This window comes from Periplaneta americana, chromosome 7 (assembly GCF_040183065.1).
Source record: "Periplaneta americana isolate PAMFEO1 chromosome 7, P.americana_PAMFEO1_priV1, whole genome shotgun sequence".
NCBI classification, from domain to species: Eukaryota; Metazoa; Arthropoda; class Insecta; order Blattodea; family Blattidae; genus Periplaneta; species Periplaneta americana.
In genome coordinates, this window is record NC_091123.1 from 68,526,279 (window position 1) to 68,546,279 (window position 20,001).

The window sequence follows — 20,001 nt, forward strand, 5'->3', positions numbered from 1 at the left end:
CATTCTCTTCAAAGAAATAAGGACCTATGATTCCAAAACTGGCAACGCTACACCAGACTGTTACATTTGGACTATGAAGAGGGCGCATATGAAGCTGCTATGGATTTTTATCAGACCAATAACGAAAATTTTGTATTCTGAGTCAGCATTTTTAAAAACCGTTTCCAACACAAAAGCATGATATTCAGCATTCCATAGCACCAGTTTTACAACAATGGCATACATTGCGCGTGCGCATAACTCATGTACTCACTTATATGTCATTGTTACCAACTTATTGTATGTTAAAAATTGTTAGATTCCCATGGCCCACCCTGTATATCAATGCAGGAGAACCTTAATAGTGAAGTTCAGCATGAGGCAATCTGGATACTCTTCAGCCAGTCGGTAGATAAGAGATCGCCAAGTAGGATGTTCAATCATCTCTGTTAGCCAGGCAGGAGTCTACACATACACAGGAGAAAAATTTTGTATACACAGTACATAACTACACATATTATATATTTACATGTTTTGTGTAAGTATGTAAACTCGAGACAAAATCTGAATTTCAGAAGCATTACTAACAAGTAAGGGCAAATACAATATTAAAATTCACCATACTGTTCAATAAAACTCAATTAATCATTGAAAAGTTAATTATTCTACTAAACAGTAGAATCCCTTGTATCCGGCAACTATAGGACAAAGGCAGTGCTGGATGACTGATTTTGCTGGTTAATTCGAAAATAATTTTATAGGTTATTTAAAGATATATTGGTACACTCGTGTAGAGGTGCCGCCATCTTGCAACTGCTGCTTTCAAACCTACCTAGATCACTAACTGGCTACCTCAGAAGTTTCAGGGACTGAGGCCATGAATTAGCTGTTCTGCCATTTGTTGAGTGGGCAAGAAAGTACATATTGCTCATGTGATAGCTGTTAGTGTACCGAAAGCAATATATAATATTGGAATTTTGTGGTGACGTCATATTCAGTATGCACACTGGACATCTATTTAGTACATAACAGAAATCTGTGGAGCAAATACAGGTTCTGTCCACTTTAAAAATCGTAGCTTCCAGCCTCACTTCTTAATGTGATAGTGATTAGTGATACAAATGGGCGTTTGTTTTTTTTTTGTGTGCATATCGATATTACAGCCATCTAGCCATCTGTTTTAGGCACCCAATTACAAAATGTAGGTCACAACTTCCATTAATAACTTATTTACTGACTCTTCCTTGTATTTTCATTTTTATTTTTCATATTCAAAAGTGTCGTTGTTATGGAATTACTAGTTATTTGAGTGCCAGATACAAGGGATTCCACTGTATTAGTTTTCTGATGTTTTTTCTTCACAATGAAAATTAAACATAACTGTAACATAAACACAAGACGTTTGCGCCCAGGCTACCAAAAGGGATCATTCACAATGATTCACATAAGCATTGACATAAACATTACCGTAAGACGTTAACATGAAAGTTTGCAAATTCCAAACTTTCATGCTTATGCTTACGTGATTTGCAAACAGAACACAATCGTGGAGCGCTGAAGTATAAGACAGAATATGAGAAAATGGCGTTGTTGTTATGTTTCCATGGTTACCAAGTATGTTTGCTGTTATATTTATGTTCCCATCGTGAATGACGGTATGACTTCTTGATTTTACTGTAACGTTAAGTTAATGCTTACGTTATGTTTAATTTTCATTGTGAATGAGTCTTATCTTACTTTTTGGTACGCATGTCATCCCTTAATTTTTACTGATTACACAATATGCACAGAGATGCCAGTCTTAGAATCTCATGATAGCTGCTATGGATATCACTACGTCATTTTCATATTGTTTCAATTTTACATACAAAGGGCCATTATTGGGAATTAGTTGGCAGCTCTACCTATCTGAAGGAAGAACTTACTGCAAGTGTGCAATACAATGAATGGTTTGAGAATTTTATTTGTATCGTAATTGGTCAAATATCTTAAGGCTTTGTTCATGTGCCACTAGGATTGCCAACTCTCCCATATTTCCCGGGATCTTCTGTATTTGACTCTAATTTGGAACAGTCCCGGCTCCGGTATTTTTCTTCTCTTTGAGCATTTTTTTCCCCTTATTTGAGCAAAATATAAAAATCTTTATTCTAAATTAAATTATGGTTTATTTAACGATGCTCGCAGAGATTATATCAGTGTCGCCAGTGTGCCAGAATTTTGTCCCAAAGGATGCCATCGACCTCGGCCGGGATCAAACCTGCAACCTCGAGCATAGAAGGCCAGCGCTATACCAACTACGCTACCCAGGGAGACTTTATTCTAAACATTTGATTTTGTCGTGAATGATGATGATTTATATGATTAATTTTGTTGTTAAAAATGCATTCAAATGCACAGTCTTTGTAGAAGATAACGCTTGCCAGAAATGGGTTTTAGTGCTCACATGTTCAAAATAAAACAATGCTGGCGAGTTTTCTTATATGCATACAAAGAGGGTGTCAATCTCGTGAACAGTAATTGGATAGATGTTCGAAACAGAAGGACGACACATCTAATGAAATCAGAGCTGTAATCTGCAATCGACTTAAACTATTATGAGTAACAAAATCTGTCTTAAAATACTCTTAATTAAAGCCTAGCTGCAAAAGTGTAGAATAAAGGTTTTTTTTAGTAACTGAACTGAAAAATCTGTCCATTTTCTATGTAAAATTCTTTCGATTCCTTAGTCTCCCGTACTTTCTTCAAAAAAAAAGTTGGCAACTCTATGTGTCACAAACTTAATGTGACACAGAAACTCCAGTTTTACTTCTTTCCCGAAGGAAGTTTCTGGACTTTGAAACCATGACAATTAAGTCCAGAGGCAAGCACAGATAGAACTAATCACTTTTCCTATAAACTAAATAAAATAAATTATACATTACATTATTTCACCTCTTATTGAGGTTCTGGCTGATATGTACATCTGTTATCAAGCAGCACATCTCACTTGTTGATATGTGTCAGAGGAAGAACAATTGTATGTATGCATCTGAAGCCTGATTAGTGTAATATGTATCTAGTCAGTGACGTATGCAATGGAGGGGGAAAGGAACTAGCCATCCTACCCCATTATCTCCTGGCCTAGTTGCCTCATGAGTGATGCCTTGTTGGTGTCACTTGTGGGGTCCAGACCTGTCTTCGGACAGTTGACTAAACAACAACTAAATTATAATAAATGTACCGGCATGTACATAACTAAAAAATTCTGAAAACTTACCTCACCCTCTTCTGTAAAAATTGTATCAGCCTTCTTTGGATCAAAAGTCTTAAGGATCATATCCTTCAGATGGTTTTCTACCATAGCCTGAACATCTGTCACTTTCACACCTGCAAACAGAGTTAATGTCACAAAATAATTAAAGCTACGATATGAATTATCCTCTCAATCAAACTGAAGGAAAATATTAATACAGGATGGAAGTGGTATAAGTGTGTAGCTTGAAGGACGCAATAGAATACACTAAAATAAATAAAAAAACTAGTATGCATTTTGTAATTAGGCTGAAAGTCTGCATAGTCTGGCAATACGCATTGTGAATATATCACAAACTCGGTCTGAATAGCAGCATTCCTAGCATGACCAGATTCACATCGATAAAAAAGAGGACAAAAATGTTCAAAAAGGAGGACATTGTTCGAAGAAAGAGGACAGAAAATATGTATACCTAGTTTTAGGCTTAGGCCTATATTATACTTTAAATTACGTCAATATCTATTTTATTACAAAATATTTAATAATTTAATATTTAATCTTCCTCAACTTGGCGAGGTTGCCAAAGACAAAGAATGTTAAACAGTAACATTTAAGGTGTGACAATAAAAATGTCTTACAAGAAATTTGTTTACAATAAAATGAAATTTACAGTAGATAATATTTCACAATAATGAAAATTTGCAGTAAAATAAAAAATACAGATAAAATAATAGAATGAGAAAATTCAACTATAATTTGAATTGAAATACAAGTATCGCCGTAATATCTGCAGAAAATCCTTCTAAGCTATCATAGAAATTTCCTTAATTGTTGTTGCTGGGACTCCAGTACAGATTTAGGCTATGTTAATATCTATTTTATTACAAAATAATTATGAAAAACTTAATAATGATTTTACAGTTAGCTACATATTCAATTCAATCTTCGTAGTGTATCCAGCCATTTGCTGACAACACGTGTTCCACTATGTTTCACTATGAATTTCCTCTTCTTACAAATGATGGGTAAAGAGCACGATGCTTGTTGTATATCTCAGCAGTCGGATTCCAAAGATGAGGTGTATTCAATATGTACTGGAGAGAAATGTCCAAGGTTACAGGGATTGCAGATTTTAGATTAGTTCTATGGATGCTTGTGACAGGGCAGTTTAAGAGGATATGTTCCAAATCTTCTTCGTTATTGTTGCACCAGCAACAACTACTAGAGTCAACAAGATTAAAGCGGTGAAGATACTTCTGAGTGACAATATGGCCTGTCCTGGCTCTTGCCAAGAAAGTTTGTATGTGTCTGGGAATGTTGAGGAACATTTGTAAATCATTGAAGTACTTGGCCTTTATCAGAAGAAAGCCATAATTCGACCCATAAATTTGTTAAATGAGAATTAACTGCAGAATATGATCTGGTTAAAGAAGTTATTTGCATAGGTTTGGGCCCCAATGATGTTACCTGTTTAGCAATATTATCTACAATCTATTTCCAGTAATGTCGCAATGACTAGGTATCCATTGGAATACTATTTCTTTTTGAAGATTTAGTTTATTTAATATTTTTTGTATAGAGATTGTAATTTGTGCATAGGAAGTTGGAGTATATTTCATGATATTTAGAATAGCTCCCATCGAGTCACTGAAAATGCATACAAGTTTATCAGATAAGGTAGAGACATGTAAAAGAGCTGCCTCTATGGTCAGTAGTTCTGTTTCGAGACTAGAGAGAGATGAACATGATATATAATATTTCTCGATATATTTTCGGCTATATTACCCTGCGCCTAAAAGTCCATCATCAGGATTCTGTGACCCATCAGTACAGATATGAAGAAAATTTTCATATTTGTTACAGATTAGTTCCCTGGAACTAGATTTTAAAACATGTGGTGTATCATTCTTAGTATAATCGCCAGGGATATTAATATAATACTTTGGCCTTTTCCACATCCATGGTGGAGTTTCATTGACAACTCAATTTTGTTCCATCATTAAACAAATTACATTTAAAGGAACTACATATGAAAGTCAAGGAAACTATAATTAATTATTAAAGAGGACAGAAAATATCTATTTAGATTTACATTCGCACCTCGATTTCTCGCTTTACTAAGCTACCTGTGAGCAACGATCATAACAAGGAGGAGAAAAGAGAATTATTATGATCATTGGCAAAGAGTATATTCTGTCAATGTTGCTGCCACCAACAGGCAAGTTACTTGAAAAAGGCGTCAAATCAAATAATTTCAAAATATCAGGCATACAAGTTACGAAAAGGAGAACATTTCTTGATTTTTTAAAAATCCTCCTGGACCCCGGACAAAGGCCTAGAAAAGGAGGGCCTGTCCGGGTGAAAGAGGACATTGGGTCACCCTAAGCATTCCACCCCTTATCCACTGCACTCAGGTGACTGTAGTATGAACACTTCCTATTAACATGGATCTAATTTTCAATAATTGCTGATATTGTGCTTTGTATTTTGATTAAAAAAGAATCCGAATCATTTACAAATCATAATACTCAAATCATTAGTCTAAGCCAGAGGTGTCACAAAATCAGCATGGCAACTTATGATTTTGAAGTACTGGGAATGCAGCGTGCTCCTCTGTAAAAGATTGCATGTAGCTATTTGACTACAAACGTTCAGTCAGGGGTGTAGAAAGTGTTACAATAAGCAAGAGATTGTAGTTTTAGGGAAAATAATAATCACACAAAAGAGACAATTTATGGTATAAGTGCATGAGATACGACATGCACAATAATGATCAGCAGAAGTAAATAAATTGTAAGGAATTTATATAACAATTTCTACAAAAGACAAAAGAATAAGCCACAAACATTATTTGCAAATTGAAATGTTTTGTGAAATATAATTATGATTTATGACTATTTATTTATAAATTAACACTACTTCACTTCTTCTAAAGGAAAACAGTATGTCCAGACTATTATTTAGTCCTGACAGCTCGGCGACATGAAAGAGGGGAAGTAATAGGAGTAGTGGGGAGAGCTCTGGAGTAGAGATAAGGACGAGCGATAGGTAAAGGAATGCAGTACATCTTAACTGTACTAGAGACATACTGCTCTACCGCACGCATGACAACTGACTGCTCCGAAGGCATGTGAGTGACTAACCAAACACCTCTTGGCGTAACTAAATGGACTCGCCTGACCCAGGCGCACATAGCCGGTGACTGTCAGGACTAAATCATAGTACTATACTGTACTTGTCAAGAAACATTGGAAGAAAGAAACAAATACTGGTATGTAAATACATATACAAACTGAAAAAGAAAATGGTAGTTATTTTCTAAGTTTTTATTTCATTGCTGATTGTTGCAATTGTAATGTGTTCTTATAATGTTGAAATATATTTTTCTAAATTACAAAAGTTCATTTTTCTCACTTGAAAAACCTGCTGCAGACGTTTGACATTTAATTTTAGATATAACATATTCATACACTATACTATATAACATATCAGGTAATATTACGTTAGCAATTGCAATCCTTAAAACTGAACATAAATGACTGTATCAGTGGACTCCTTAGCCCAGATTTGTTAAGTTTCATGAAATACAAACAACTGTTTACATCTATACAATATACTACCAAACACTGATATTTCTGAGACAATTTTGTATTTTATTACTTAAAATAAAAAGTGAAAATTGAAGTAAATGATGATATTGTGTTGATAACTTCAATGCTCTTTACTCTTCAGCATGAGTCGAGCAATGCACTGTATTAAATTTGTACTCCCCTATCACTTCTAGTACAAGACTGCAAGGGAGGCAAGGCGTGCTGTTACTTGAACGAAATTGAAGAACAGTGCGTAATAAAATTTTCACCCATTATTAATTATTCAGTAATAATAAAGATAATTTGAGTTGGCATGTCGTATTCCCAATAAAATAGTGTCATAACTCGAAAATTGTGATTTTTTAAAATATCCAATTTCCTAGTAAAATACTGCTGTAAAAAATATTTTAATAAACAGGTACCAAAACCTTCCAAAATTTACTATTTTATTATTAGAATTTCATACCTCCAACTAGTAAAGCAGTGTTGGAAATAATTTGCAAAAGTAATATGTGATTTTCGACTTCAATCATATTTTACTGGGAGTCCTATGTATGAAGTAGAAAGGGTGTGAAGGTATTTTCATATAATTTGCCTGCAGAGATTAAAGAAAACCACGATTCACTTCCTCTTTTATGGATCAGTTCAGTAATATAGATCTCAATCTAACTTCTTAAGTTTCAGAACTTTGATGGGCCAAGAAAAAAGTTGAGAACAGAATTAACAATATTTCTACATATTCATACCTTCTGTTCAATTGATGAGTTGTTTATGCTTCTAAATTAAATTAATCTACCAACTATTTACTACACATTTTTGTATAATAATTTTTATACAATATTGATGTAAGATCTAGAGAATACAATAAATGAAATGAAATTAAAGTAGCAAAAGCAGCAAAAATCTTAAGAAAATCTGCTGGGAATGCCAATATTAGTTCTTTATATCATTCGCAAATATTTATTACCATATTAAGACAACGAGAAAATATTACTTTAATTGAAAACATATGATATGATATGGTTTACTCTCACACTAATCTCTCTGATCCTGCTGGCCCTTCACATTTCTGTATTCGGGCCAGCAGTCCCATTCTTATACTATTTACAACTTTTATACTACCAGACGTTTAAGACCGACGCATATTCATTATTGCATTGTTCATCTGTTCATTCACTTTGTCCTCATGTTCATTCACTATACTTGTTACTTAATATATTTCTACATTTATTATCTAACCCTGCTTATCTTATAATCCTATCTTCTACTACTTCCTATTCATAACAAAACCTAACAATTTCCTTTACTACTCCATATTCCCACAGTCCTTATTTATTTACACTGATACTCTTTGCCCACTATTTAAATAAAATCATCATTACCTACTCCTAATTCTTAATCACTATTCTTCCATATTTCACTGCACACTTCTTAACTAATCCTTGAATCCACTAACACACCATTTTCTGAGATTATAACTTGCTACTCCCCGCCCGATTTTCACTATCTGCTCTATTTACTTTTACTATACTTCCTCTTCTTATCCCTAACTCTCCTTTTTTACCCCTATCGTCTTTCTTATGCTCCTTAACCTTTACTAGCTGTTGACTCATGTTGCATATATTTCTCTCGCTGACACCACAAATGTCTCCGTCATCACTCCCACTCTCTTGATACACTTCACTCCTACTGAAAACACATGTCAAGGTTTTTGTTGAAATACAGGCTTTCAGTAGGCCTAACGAAAAAACGTAAGCAGATATTAGGGGAAAATCTAGACACCATGCAGCCAGCTGAAGACTAAAATATGATGCATACTTGTTTTATCTATTGGTACACACAGTAAAAATTAAGTAAATCCATGGCACTACAGCCCATGAAGGGCCAAGACCGACCAGCCGGCTGCTGACCTCACGTCCACATGCCGAAGCAGAGGTGGACGATCATCCAACCAGTATGGCGGTATCTTGTGGTTAACATGATCATCCCCCCACAGCTGTTATAGCTGGTTTGTGAAACCAGATTTTTGCTACCTATCGTAGCTCCCAAGTGCATCACGATGCTGGGTGGGCACCAGTCCCATACACTGGCCGAAATTTCATGAGAAAATTTCTTTCCCCATGAGGACTCGAATCAGCACGCATTACGTAACATGAGTCCTAGGCAGGATGCCTTAGACCGCGACGCCACAGCGCGGATGGTACATACAGTAGAACCTCGATTATCTGTCGTTCAGGGGAGGGGAAGTACAGTTAATCACAGAAGAAGAATAATATGTTCTGCTTGTTCTTATCTTATTATTATGTTCTTTTAAATAAGTCTGTCACTTTTTTTTTTCCGAACTTCATTAACAGCAATTTTTTTTCTAGTTTTTCATTAATATTTTCTGAAATAAAACAATGTCTGGGCTGAAGTATCATCTTCTTTCTCGAAAAACCTCATGACAGTTTCTTCTGATTCAAATACAATTTGTAGTGAACAGGCAATTCAGGCACTATCTCTTCTTCCCCTCTACTATTGTCACTGTCGCTCAAACTAGTAGCCTCACATGCAGATCGAATTTTTGCTGAGTTTTTGTAATTAAATAGGGAGGAAAAGGCAGGAAGATCATCGGATAATCTGATGATCAGTTAATCATGAGATGGATAATCGAGGTTTTACTGTAATCAAATCAGTAATAAATTTATGTAAAATGATATGTCATATTTTCACATATAAGTATTATTCAAAATATAAGAAAATTGTTTCCAAGTTCAATGCCCCCACTGCCACCAACATGGCCAGTAAACTCAATTTTAAGTAACAGCAGTCTAATAAATAGAGAATACAATTTTGAACAGTTCATTTCTCATAGATTTATATAAAACTAACCTAACAAAGTTATTTAATGGTCATTATTAAAATTTAAAAAATAGAAATGAAAGATATTTCATTGTCCCCCCACCCCCATCTCCCAGGAGTTTACTAAATATTTTTGTTTTCTATTAATGAGTAACACATTTCTGGGGTGGCTGAAAGAACCAGTAAGCTTCGATATATTTTCTCATCTTTCTACATCCACAAAAATGAAGAATGTGTATTATTAAAGTACTCCAAAGTACAAACAATGTCACAGTATTGCACATTTGACATCAGTACAGCTGCAATATTCTGTACAGTTTTACGTGTCTGTTAATATGTAATGAAGTTTACCTCCAAGAATGAGCCATTCAGCAAGAAGATTTGCCATTTGAGCCACAGCATTGTAATTGTGTGAGAGAAGTTCTATTACTTGCTCGGGATTTCCACCAGCTTGGAAGTACCTTAAAAAAATATTAGATTGCTTAGTGTCTTAAATCAGTTGACAGAGTAGGTGGCTCTGAATCAATCAGCATTTGATTCAAAGCATGGATTTCTTTAACAACCACTTCGTACAATAATAGTAAGAACAACAGTAATAGCGTCATGTTCTGTGAAGAGAATGAATTATAGAAACATCTTTCCAATGTCTAAAACAATATTTAATGAACGAAGGACCATTTTATTTCACCACACAAACCTCTTCAATTGAGTAAAAATGCCTGGCTCCATAATGTAATCAGGTGTGCTGAATTTTTCAAGACATTCTCTAAGAACCTCTTGTGGGTTTTCCACTGGTTCTTCTCCTCCTTCCGACTGAAAAAAATAAACAACTGTTAAAATCGAAAAGAAACTACTCATAGCAAGTTTAAGTGAAAAACTTGACCGTACAAGTAGAAATCAATTTTACATCCTTATATAACATCCTACACAAACACATATACTAGAGTTGTAATGTATGGGATGTCATAGTTTCTATATGGGATACTAAATATCCTATACTTAAGGACAGTGTGTCATAGACAGCCAACATAATCTTGTTCTTTTTACTTTTTATACAGATATCTTACTTATGGCTTTTAGAGAACCCGGAGGTTCATTGTCACCTTCACATAAGCTTTCCATGGTCCCTATCCTCAGTAAGACCAAACCAGTCTCTACCATCATATCCCACCTATCTCAAATCCATTTTAATATTATCCTCCCATCTACGTTTAAAGGATCCCAGAAGCGTCATTTAGAGAGAACAGACAAGTACTGCCCCTCCCCAAGTTTAAAATTAGTAATTATATAATAGGCCTACTACTAGAGAAAAAAATGTGAGAACTGTACTTTTAATATTAAAATATTCCACTTTTATAAATGCTACGAAGAAAGACAATCAGTGACTTTTGGCATTACCCTTTGCTACATTAGTGATTACCTATAGTAAATAAAAGTACTTTTTTCTGTTAATTGAAATTAAAATTTCTTCATCAATAAAATTTTGTGTGTTAATTTAATTTATTTGCACCTATATCATATGAACAGCAAGTGCATGTAAATTACTTATGATATTTGAGTAGTATAAGAAAACATTGTTTAATGAAGTATGGTAATGTTTCATCTCTGCGGTGGCTGAATGGTCAGACCTTCAGACTGTTATGCAGGCGGCCCGGGTTCGATTCCCGGTCAGTCTGGGATTTTTTTCATTGAAAAATCCAGTGACATTGTGGTGGACAAGGCTGCAGTTGGGGTTTTTCCCGGGGTTCTCCCGTTTTTCCCCAAATTAGGCATTTACATCATTCTGTCATCATTTCTCCATTTCATTATCATCGGCCAGTGTGGGTTTGGGAATGCGTCACCAGAGGGCTAGCGCAATAGATCTGCACAAGGTCGCAGTGCTGGACCATAGTGCCCCCCGCCATTAAATTCAATTCAATGGTAATGTTTCCACAAATAGGCCTAGTTTTTGACTTCTTATACTTTAACAGTGATAGATCAAAACCACAAGGAATCTACAAGATTTAAAATACGCACAGCAATAAAACTGATACCTACATTCCAAGTGTTATCTACACTTCTGCAGACTCTTGAATAACAAATAAGAAATAAAATTTTGATTCAAAATAGAATTTTGTAAACATATATGGCCATATATGGGGAAAATGCCATATGATTCTGCTTCAAGGAGATCTACATACAAGCTGGTTAGCCACAAAAGCTTCCACTGTCTCTTTAACCCTACTTCCTGCTCTATATGTGTAACCCTGTAACAAATATACCATAGGTCTTGTGGGTGGAATTATGAAATAAATCACACTTACAAACACATAAGAATAACATTTTTGTGATCAATGAACCATTGCCAAAACAAAGACGACTGGTATTATCATATGTTGACAGGTGTAATTATTACCATACTTCATTAAACAATGTTTTTAGATCTATGACACCAGTATTTAAATAATAATTACTGACTTAATAGAATTATACAATTAGAAGCTAAATTTCAGTAAAGCTATACTACATGTCACTCAAATATTATCAGAATACTTACTTCTCCATCCCCTAGATCTCCATCCCAACCTTTATCGTCATCAAATTCGTCATCCATGATGTAGTGAGTATGTTAACTCTGGAAACAAAATAGGGTAAATTAGTAATACAAATAAATGATTATACCACAGTCTAGTACATACAGTCACGAAGCTTGGGGTGATTTTTTGCATTTCTCGCTATACAATGCTCCAAGCAGTTAGCAACTGAGAGTACTAGGAACAATAGACTATGTGATAGTCGCGATCCTAGTGGCTAGCAACTTAAGTTCAACTGTCATTCAATGCATATTCCCTATATATTGAGCTTCGTGCCTAGGCTGTGATTATACCGCACATATATTAAAAAAAAACATGGCCCTAATACTCATAATTAACACCAATCAGAAATTCTTTATAAAGAAAACTTTCAGTGCTTTTCTTTCCTGGTTGTGTGCAAAAATATAACACATCAGCACTTTTTTTCTGGCAGAAATGAAAAGTAAGCCTATATCTGCAGCTGCAGAAAAGTGACATTTTCTCAGGATAAACACACCATAATTTGAACTAAATCGCAGAATATGTCTAGGTTTCACTACTTTTTTTTTAACTTGATCTTTAACGATGCTGTATCAACTACGTTATTTAGTATCTATGCAATTGGTGATATCGAGATGGTATTTGGCAAGATGATGCTGAGGATTCGCCATAGATTACTTGGCATTCGCCTTTCTGGTTGGGAAAACCTCGGAAAAAAACCAACTAGGTAATCGAATCCACGCCTGAGCGCAACTCAGGATCAGCAGGTAAACGCACTACTGCCTGAACTATACTGGTGGCTGGTTTCACTCTTAAAGAAAATCAATAAATATAATCAGAATCTCATTGTACATGTACACTTAGTAAGGTAATGCCTAGCATCTTAATTAAAAGAATAAAAAGAGAGAGAGAGAATTTTTGTGGCAACTAGTGATATTTTCTTATTAGATAGTTTAGGCATTATATGGTAATTATTTTATTTTTTAATGTTGGAAATAATATTTCCATTTATAGTGCGACACAAAACCACAACAAATGGGAAAAATAGCTCAGTTCTAAAATGACAAAGACAGGCATGTTAAACTATTTTCTATGGAACAAATTTTATGCCTTCCTCTATGGTCTGGAAAATTTGTATGAATGTGCGTGTGACTGCTGGTGTGATGGGTGATTAATAAACTAGTATTAAAAATATAAAATACAATATATACTGTATTATCAGGACTGTCACTGGGGAGAATCTTGAACTCACGTTTCATCATCACATTATTGACAAGTAACGCCATTGATAATGCAATTGGTTGTTTGAGAAACCATGTATGTCCATACCGGTAGTTAAAGCGAAGGACATGTGATGATTTCTCAAATAATTGATTCAATTAGCACAATCAAAAATCACTAAAGGTGCATCTAACGGTTCAACTTTTCTTTCAACTTTATGCATTCAAGCAAGGCATGCAAGAATGAACAAATGAATTCAATTGAACATGCTTTTTTCCACTAAAAATGAAAGTGCATGCAGCAATTGAAAGCTATCCATCCTGGAGATAACTTGTGCATATAATAAGCAATGTTTAATATTTGTTTGGAAAAAAAGTTAAAGTTTGGCTCAATAAAGTCAGGTCACAATGCACATTTTATAAAGAACCTGAAAGAAGGTAAACATGATTTTATATTGTAAACAATTAGGATAAAATAAAACAACCAGAAAACGAGAGAAATAACTCGTACGAAAAAAAAAAAGGTCAGGTTTTGATATACCTAGTTTTAAACAGTGTTTATTATTTTTTTAAAGTCGGTTATTTAACGACGCTGTATCAACTACGAGGTTATTTAGAGTGAGATTCGTGATAGTGAGATGGTATTTGGCGAGATGAGACCGAGGATTCGCCATAGATTACCTGGCATTCACCTTACGGTTGGGGGAAAACCTCGGGAAAAACCCAACCAGGTAATCAGCCCAAGCGGGGATCGAACCCGAACCCAAGCGCAACTTCAGACCGGCAGACAAGCACCTTAACCAACTGAGCCACGCCGGTGGCTTTGTTTATTATTAATGGAGAAATAAACAATAAATATAACAGAGAATTCTGTTGGCTTAAAATTAATATCATCATATAGTTTTAAACGTGTGTTTAAAACATGTTTTAATCAACGGATATTGTTTTAAATAATTTTGAACACTTTGTTTAAAACGTTTTGTTTTAATCAACGGATATTGTTTTAAATAATTTTGAACACTTTGTTTAAAACGTTTTGTTTTAAACATGCCAACCCTGATTAAACATGAGGAATGTTACTACAAGTGTGTAGTATTATGTGACAGGTTAGGTTAGATTTGGTGTGTATTAAGTGACAGGTTAGGTTAGGTGTGTAGTATTAAGTGACAGGTTAGATTAGATGTGTAGTATTATTACTACGTTGGCGACACTGCAACCCACTCCATTCTCTCCTTCAAATTACGTCACATTCACGAAACATGGTCGTGTTCTTCATTCACGTAGACAATTTCAGTATATAAGATATGTAGCCTATTTCCGGCGGGTTGGGTGGGCATACAGCCACAGTCTACTATATACAGTATCGAAGCTCGAGTTTTGAGGGTACCAGGAACAACAGACTGTGCCGGTATTATTTCGCAGTGTCTGTAATGAGGCGATAGTAGCGATCCTAGTGGTGAGCAACCATCTATGTATGCATATTTACTACGTACTGAGCTTCGTGACTGTTTATACTAGACTGTGATATAGCTCTCCCAGTGATCACATCCAATTTCCAGTACTCCATACTATAAATCTAAGGCATTTTTATGGTATTTTAGCAATGTCCTATAGTGCCAAATACATAAGTAACCTTTACCCAAATTGGTTTACAGTGACAGTGATAAAAGTGTGCAATATTCATATACAGTGGCGGGTGGATGCTGTAGCTTGAATTAAATAAGGGAGATTAGCTTATGTGTAACAGAAAGTGAGAAGACAATGAATGAGTGTAAACTAAAATGCACTTACCACGCGTTGAATGTTTTTCTGCTCCCTGCAGAACTATTATCTGTCCAAAAAAGTCCAACTAGCCTACAGTTCCTCCTTAATCTTACTTGATAATACCGCTAGACTAATTTTAATAAAATTGCGACATCTAACAGTCTATATTACTTGTCATTTACGCCTTCCTACAGCATTATTTAATCAGCAAACCATAAATGATTTGCATTACATTATTGTGTTCCACCTGTAACACCTTGTTTTAGTTAATTCAGGTTAAACATTAGGCATACATCACCTGCTAGTTACGGACACACTGTGGGTGTTCCCTAGCAGATATTTTTCATAAACTCACTAAACGAAGATGAATGACATAATTGGAAGACCACCTAACCTCAAATCCACAAATGAGCTATCAACCAATTAACAACATAATCATCATCCGCTTTACTCATTTTACAACAACATACATCAAGCAATATCACCAAAACAACTCCATTCACCAACTCCGAGCTGCCAACCATCAACAAAAATCCCCACATACAGTGTTGCCAACACATAAACTGTATCCCGTCAATCTAACACAAGAAATCCGTTAAGAGTCCGTCCATGGTGGAACACCATGAATACGTCAATAATAATAATAATAATAATAAGTCAACTCAATATATCTCCAATACACAAATAAAAATCGAATTTTTTTCACAATTTACTTACCAATCTTGATTAAAATAACAATTCATCCATATCATCTGCCAGTGAGCCAATGGTTGATATTCGGCCGGTTCGGACGAACCGGTTGTTAAATTATTTTTAGGTTCGGCAAACTTTTCAGTTTGTAATATTTGCAATTACTATGGACATATATCGTATATGTTTAACATGAAAGAACTAGTTATTAAACTTTTTCAATATCGCCACTGATATGCCTCCAGTTCTACAGTTGATGTGTTGGATTGGTCTGCGCTCCCCCAAAATTTAAACAATTAAAAATGACAGCGGCTAAAAAGTCAAGTCGTAATTTCCGCAAGAAAATCCGTCACCCGTCAAAGCCATTCTTTTCCCGTCCGCTACGTTGAAATTTCGTCAGTTTTGACGGAAATTCCGTCAAGTTGTCAACATTGCCTCACAATTCTACGTGTTTGAAAGAAACTCCCCGCAATAAAAATAAATTAAATAGTCTACATTAATATATTGGAATCAAACAATACAAAATAATTGAATTATGGATAATTTTCACCTTCTGTCAGTGGCGGCTCGTAAGTTATTGAATTGGGGGTTCAGAATGGTATATCAGTAATAAAACAGACTACTGTTTACTCCCGGCCACGTAGTCACCCGTAATGAGTGCTCCTCTGCACATTAGTGTGTTGAACATTGTGTCACTGTCACACGTCTGTGACACAGTACATGAGAATTGGCCACTAAAGGGAAACTAAGAGGTGGAGCTTAAAACTGAGAGGATTCAATATGGCATCGGAACTGGAATCCGGTGTGGCTTAGTGGCTAGAGCATCAGCACGTAGAGCTGAAAACCGGGCTTCGACTCCCGGTGCCGGAGAGAATTTTGCTGCGCTCCACTGATCCTTCATCATAATCATATACTCTGTTTTTTTTCGGGATTGGTACTTCCAAATCTATTTCTTAATTTACTTAACCTCTTCCCTTACTATATATTTTACCAATTTTGTGAAAAAAAGTGTCATATTTTTTTTTCCTATAGAGGTCGTTTAATATTGCAGAATCACTGTACATCACTAATTTTCTTACATGCCTAAAAATCACTATGAAATAGACATACATTCGTACCTGAATTATTATCCAGAGTTATCTCGTGCACCTTGATTCCAGCTCTGGTAGTTGTCCCACTTTGATTTTCTCCTGAACTATTTACCAACTTATGTTTTTTTTTTTTTATGGATTCATTTATGAGGTACAATACCAGTGCTGTTATCAAGGCGTTAAATGTTGCTTGTCGTGTGATAGACTCGAAATCAGGGTATTACGCACAGTGGCACATTGCATTCCGGACAATAGTATCTGCTCTTGTGTCGAATTTGATTGTATTTTGAGTCTCTCACAATACTACACATGAAACATTGTCTGGTTGGTAGTTCTTCAGAGTTCGTGGAATATCTTCTGGAGAATGTCTACCTGTAAGCCGAAGTGGGTTGGGCGATTTTCCTGGCCATCCTGCCTTGAGTGATAGGACATGCGGGGTGTATTTTTCGAAAATCTTACGAATTACCACCATTCGATAGTCCAAGGGTGTCTTCTTGCCTTCAGATATCGTATACAAAACGTAGGAATTCCACAGGGCCTACTCGAGAAGATGAAAGAAGATCTTTTATAATATTGCTTTCCACTATTTCGCGGGACAGGATAAGCTGCTAAGTGCTGGTCTACCTTGTCGACTCCTCCCATTGAGTTGTTATAGTCGACCACCATTTTCGGCTTCAAATCATCCTTGATGACGACCATCTCAGCGCAGTGTATTGTGCTAAGAAGCACCACATCTTTTTTGTCCTTCAACCTGAGGGTAATGTTCTTGTCCCTCTGGAAGGGAAGACTGCAGTTTCACCCTTCTTCAGCTTTGTTCTCTTCATTCCTGGTGACATCTCTTTCCTACTCATTCTCACAGCCCCTTAAGTATCTGTAGTGTGTGAAATGCATGTTGGATAACTGGGGTAATGTGTAAAATTGTCAGTTGTAAGACAATAGTCCCGGCCAAGTAAAGACTTTATGAGTGTCATAACTACTTGGCTAGACATTGGAATATCCTTGTAGTCGTTATCAAGAATGGTTCCTTTTCCAGTGTAAATTATACTGGAGTAAACGTACCAGCTCTTAGATTCACAGAGCATATATGTCTTTATCCCAAACCTGGCTCGTTTTAGTGATATATACTGTACCCACCCTAGTCGTCCCTTATAAATCAACAGGCTCTCTTCGATGGTGACATCTCTGTCGGGAGTGTATTGGTTTTCAAGATTCCGAAAAATAGGTCAGACTTCATTCAATTTCAGATTTGGGTGGGTTTCCGGGTCGTAGTCCTCATTGTTGGTGAAGTGCAGGAATTTTTCAATTCGACAAATCTCCTATATGAGAGCTGTTAGAAATGTTATGTTTTATTTAACGACGCTCGCAACTGCTGAGGTTATATCAGCGTCGCCGGATGTGCCGGAATTTTGTCCCGCAGGAGTTCTTTTACATGCCAGTAAATCTACTGACATGAGCCTGTGGCATTTAAGCACACTTAAATGTCATCGACCTGGCCCAGGATCGAACCCGCAACCTTGGGCTATATGAGAGCGTTTTGGGAAGAATGGTGTAGCAGTCATTGAATATTTGTACCAGTACATCTGTTCTTCAGGTTTGTGAATAATGTTCTGCAGTATCACTATGCCCAAAAATACACGTATTTCAGAGCCTGTAGTAGGCCGCCACGAATTATTTTCAGCATTCTGTGAACACTTATTAGCATGCAGAATCGTCTCCTCTAATATAATGTTGATGAGGTCATTATCAAAGAATAATTAAAAAAACTGAGAATTATCGTTATCAGAAACAATGTTAAAATTTCAGGGAATGGGACCTCTGAGATGCAGAAGAAATGGTGCCAGATGTCTTCTATTCAAACCACTGTCGAAAAGACGCGACATCAACTGATCTGAATTTATTTGTTGGTATTTAACTTCGTCTTCTGATACCGATGTTTCATTTCCTAATCTTCTACAGGAAAATATTCCTGATCAAAAGTTTCGGAATCACTAACTTGATACATCTTTACACAAAACAGCACAAAAAACACTAAACACAAACAGAAACCGCCAAAACTAACTAGCATCTACTCACTACTGTGTGTGAATGCTATATGAGCATAAAATTCCACTCGCAAGGAAGAAGTACAAAAAACACCACCAGATATAGCAATATCACTAACTTCTGTAGCCATCTAGTGAGGAAAAGGTTAATGAAAGAATGGAAACATATATTCGGTATATAATCCTTAGCAGCGAAAATGGGACTCAAACGAGTTAACTCGGATTAATAAATTTTGACACAAGTTAGCAACCCGACTTAACTCGGGTTAATCAGGGAAGTGGTTAAAGTAAAATTCTCATGTTTGCAATAATCGTTAGTGGATTTTCTTCTAACATATTCATGTCATCCACATAAACAAGCAGCTGATGTAACCCGTTCAATTCCAAACCCTCTTTCGTATCCTGGACTTTTCTAAAGACATATTCTAGAGCAAAGTTAAAAAGTAAAGATGACAGTGCAACTGCTTGCTTTAGTCCACAGTCAATTGGAAAAGCATCAGACAGTGTCATAAATAGAATTTTTTTTTTTTTTTACTAATGGTGTCACCCTGGGTGACGCAGGCGGTATAGCGTTGGCCTTCTGTGCTCGAGGCTGCGGTTCGATCCCGGTCCAGGTCGATGGCATTTAAATGTGCTTAAATGCGGCGGACTCATCTCACTAGATTTATTGGCATGGGCTCATGTCACTAGATTTAGTGGCATGTAAAAGAACTTCTGCGGGACGCTGATATACCTCGGCAGTTGTGAGGGTCGTTAAATATTTAAAAAAATATATATTTTTTACTAATTGTTTAACTGTTCGTCAATTACCAATATGAAACCAGTTGAATACTCCAATTTACCGACGAAGTCGTTGCCCAGAGTTCGTCATGCAAGACTGGTCTACGCTACACCCGATTTCTGGCCCAAATTTGAATGCTGGACTCATAAATCGGATGACCCAGGTTTACTGCATTTCCAAAGCCCGAGAATACCAAACAGTGCAACCTGTTCAAAAACT

The 20,001-nt window shown here is 35.9% G+C and overlaps 1 protein-coding gene across 4 annotated transcripts in view; it reads right to left on the reverse strand.

The window, feature by feature from the left end:
- TH1 (negative elongation factor complex member TH1) overlaps positions 1–15,769 on the reverse strand; it is a 44,738-nt gene extending 28,969 nt beyond the window's left edge. Inside the window, exons 1-6 of one of the 4 annotated variants that reach the window (XM_069830877.1) lie at positions 15,649–15,769; positions 12,179–12,256; positions 10,340–10,455; positions 9,994–10,103; positions 3,236–3,345; positions 337–444 (exon numbers count right to left, since the gene is read on the reverse strand). In XM_069830877.1, coding sequence (XP_069686978.1) covers positions 337–444; positions 3,236–3,345; positions 9,994–10,103; positions 10,340–10,455; positions 12,179–12,235 — 501 coding nt within the window. In that variant the 5' untranslated portion in view covers positions 12,236–12,256; positions 15,649–15,769. Of the gene's footprint in view, positions 1–336; positions 445–3,235; positions 3,346–9,993; positions 10,104–10,339; positions 10,456–12,178; positions 12,257–15,205; positions 15,452–15,572 lie in introns of those variants that run through there. The other 3 variants (XM_069830876.1, XM_069830875.1, XM_069830878.1) reach the window with 3 other exon arrangements.
- Positions 15,770–20,001: the final 4,232 nt, after the last annotated feature.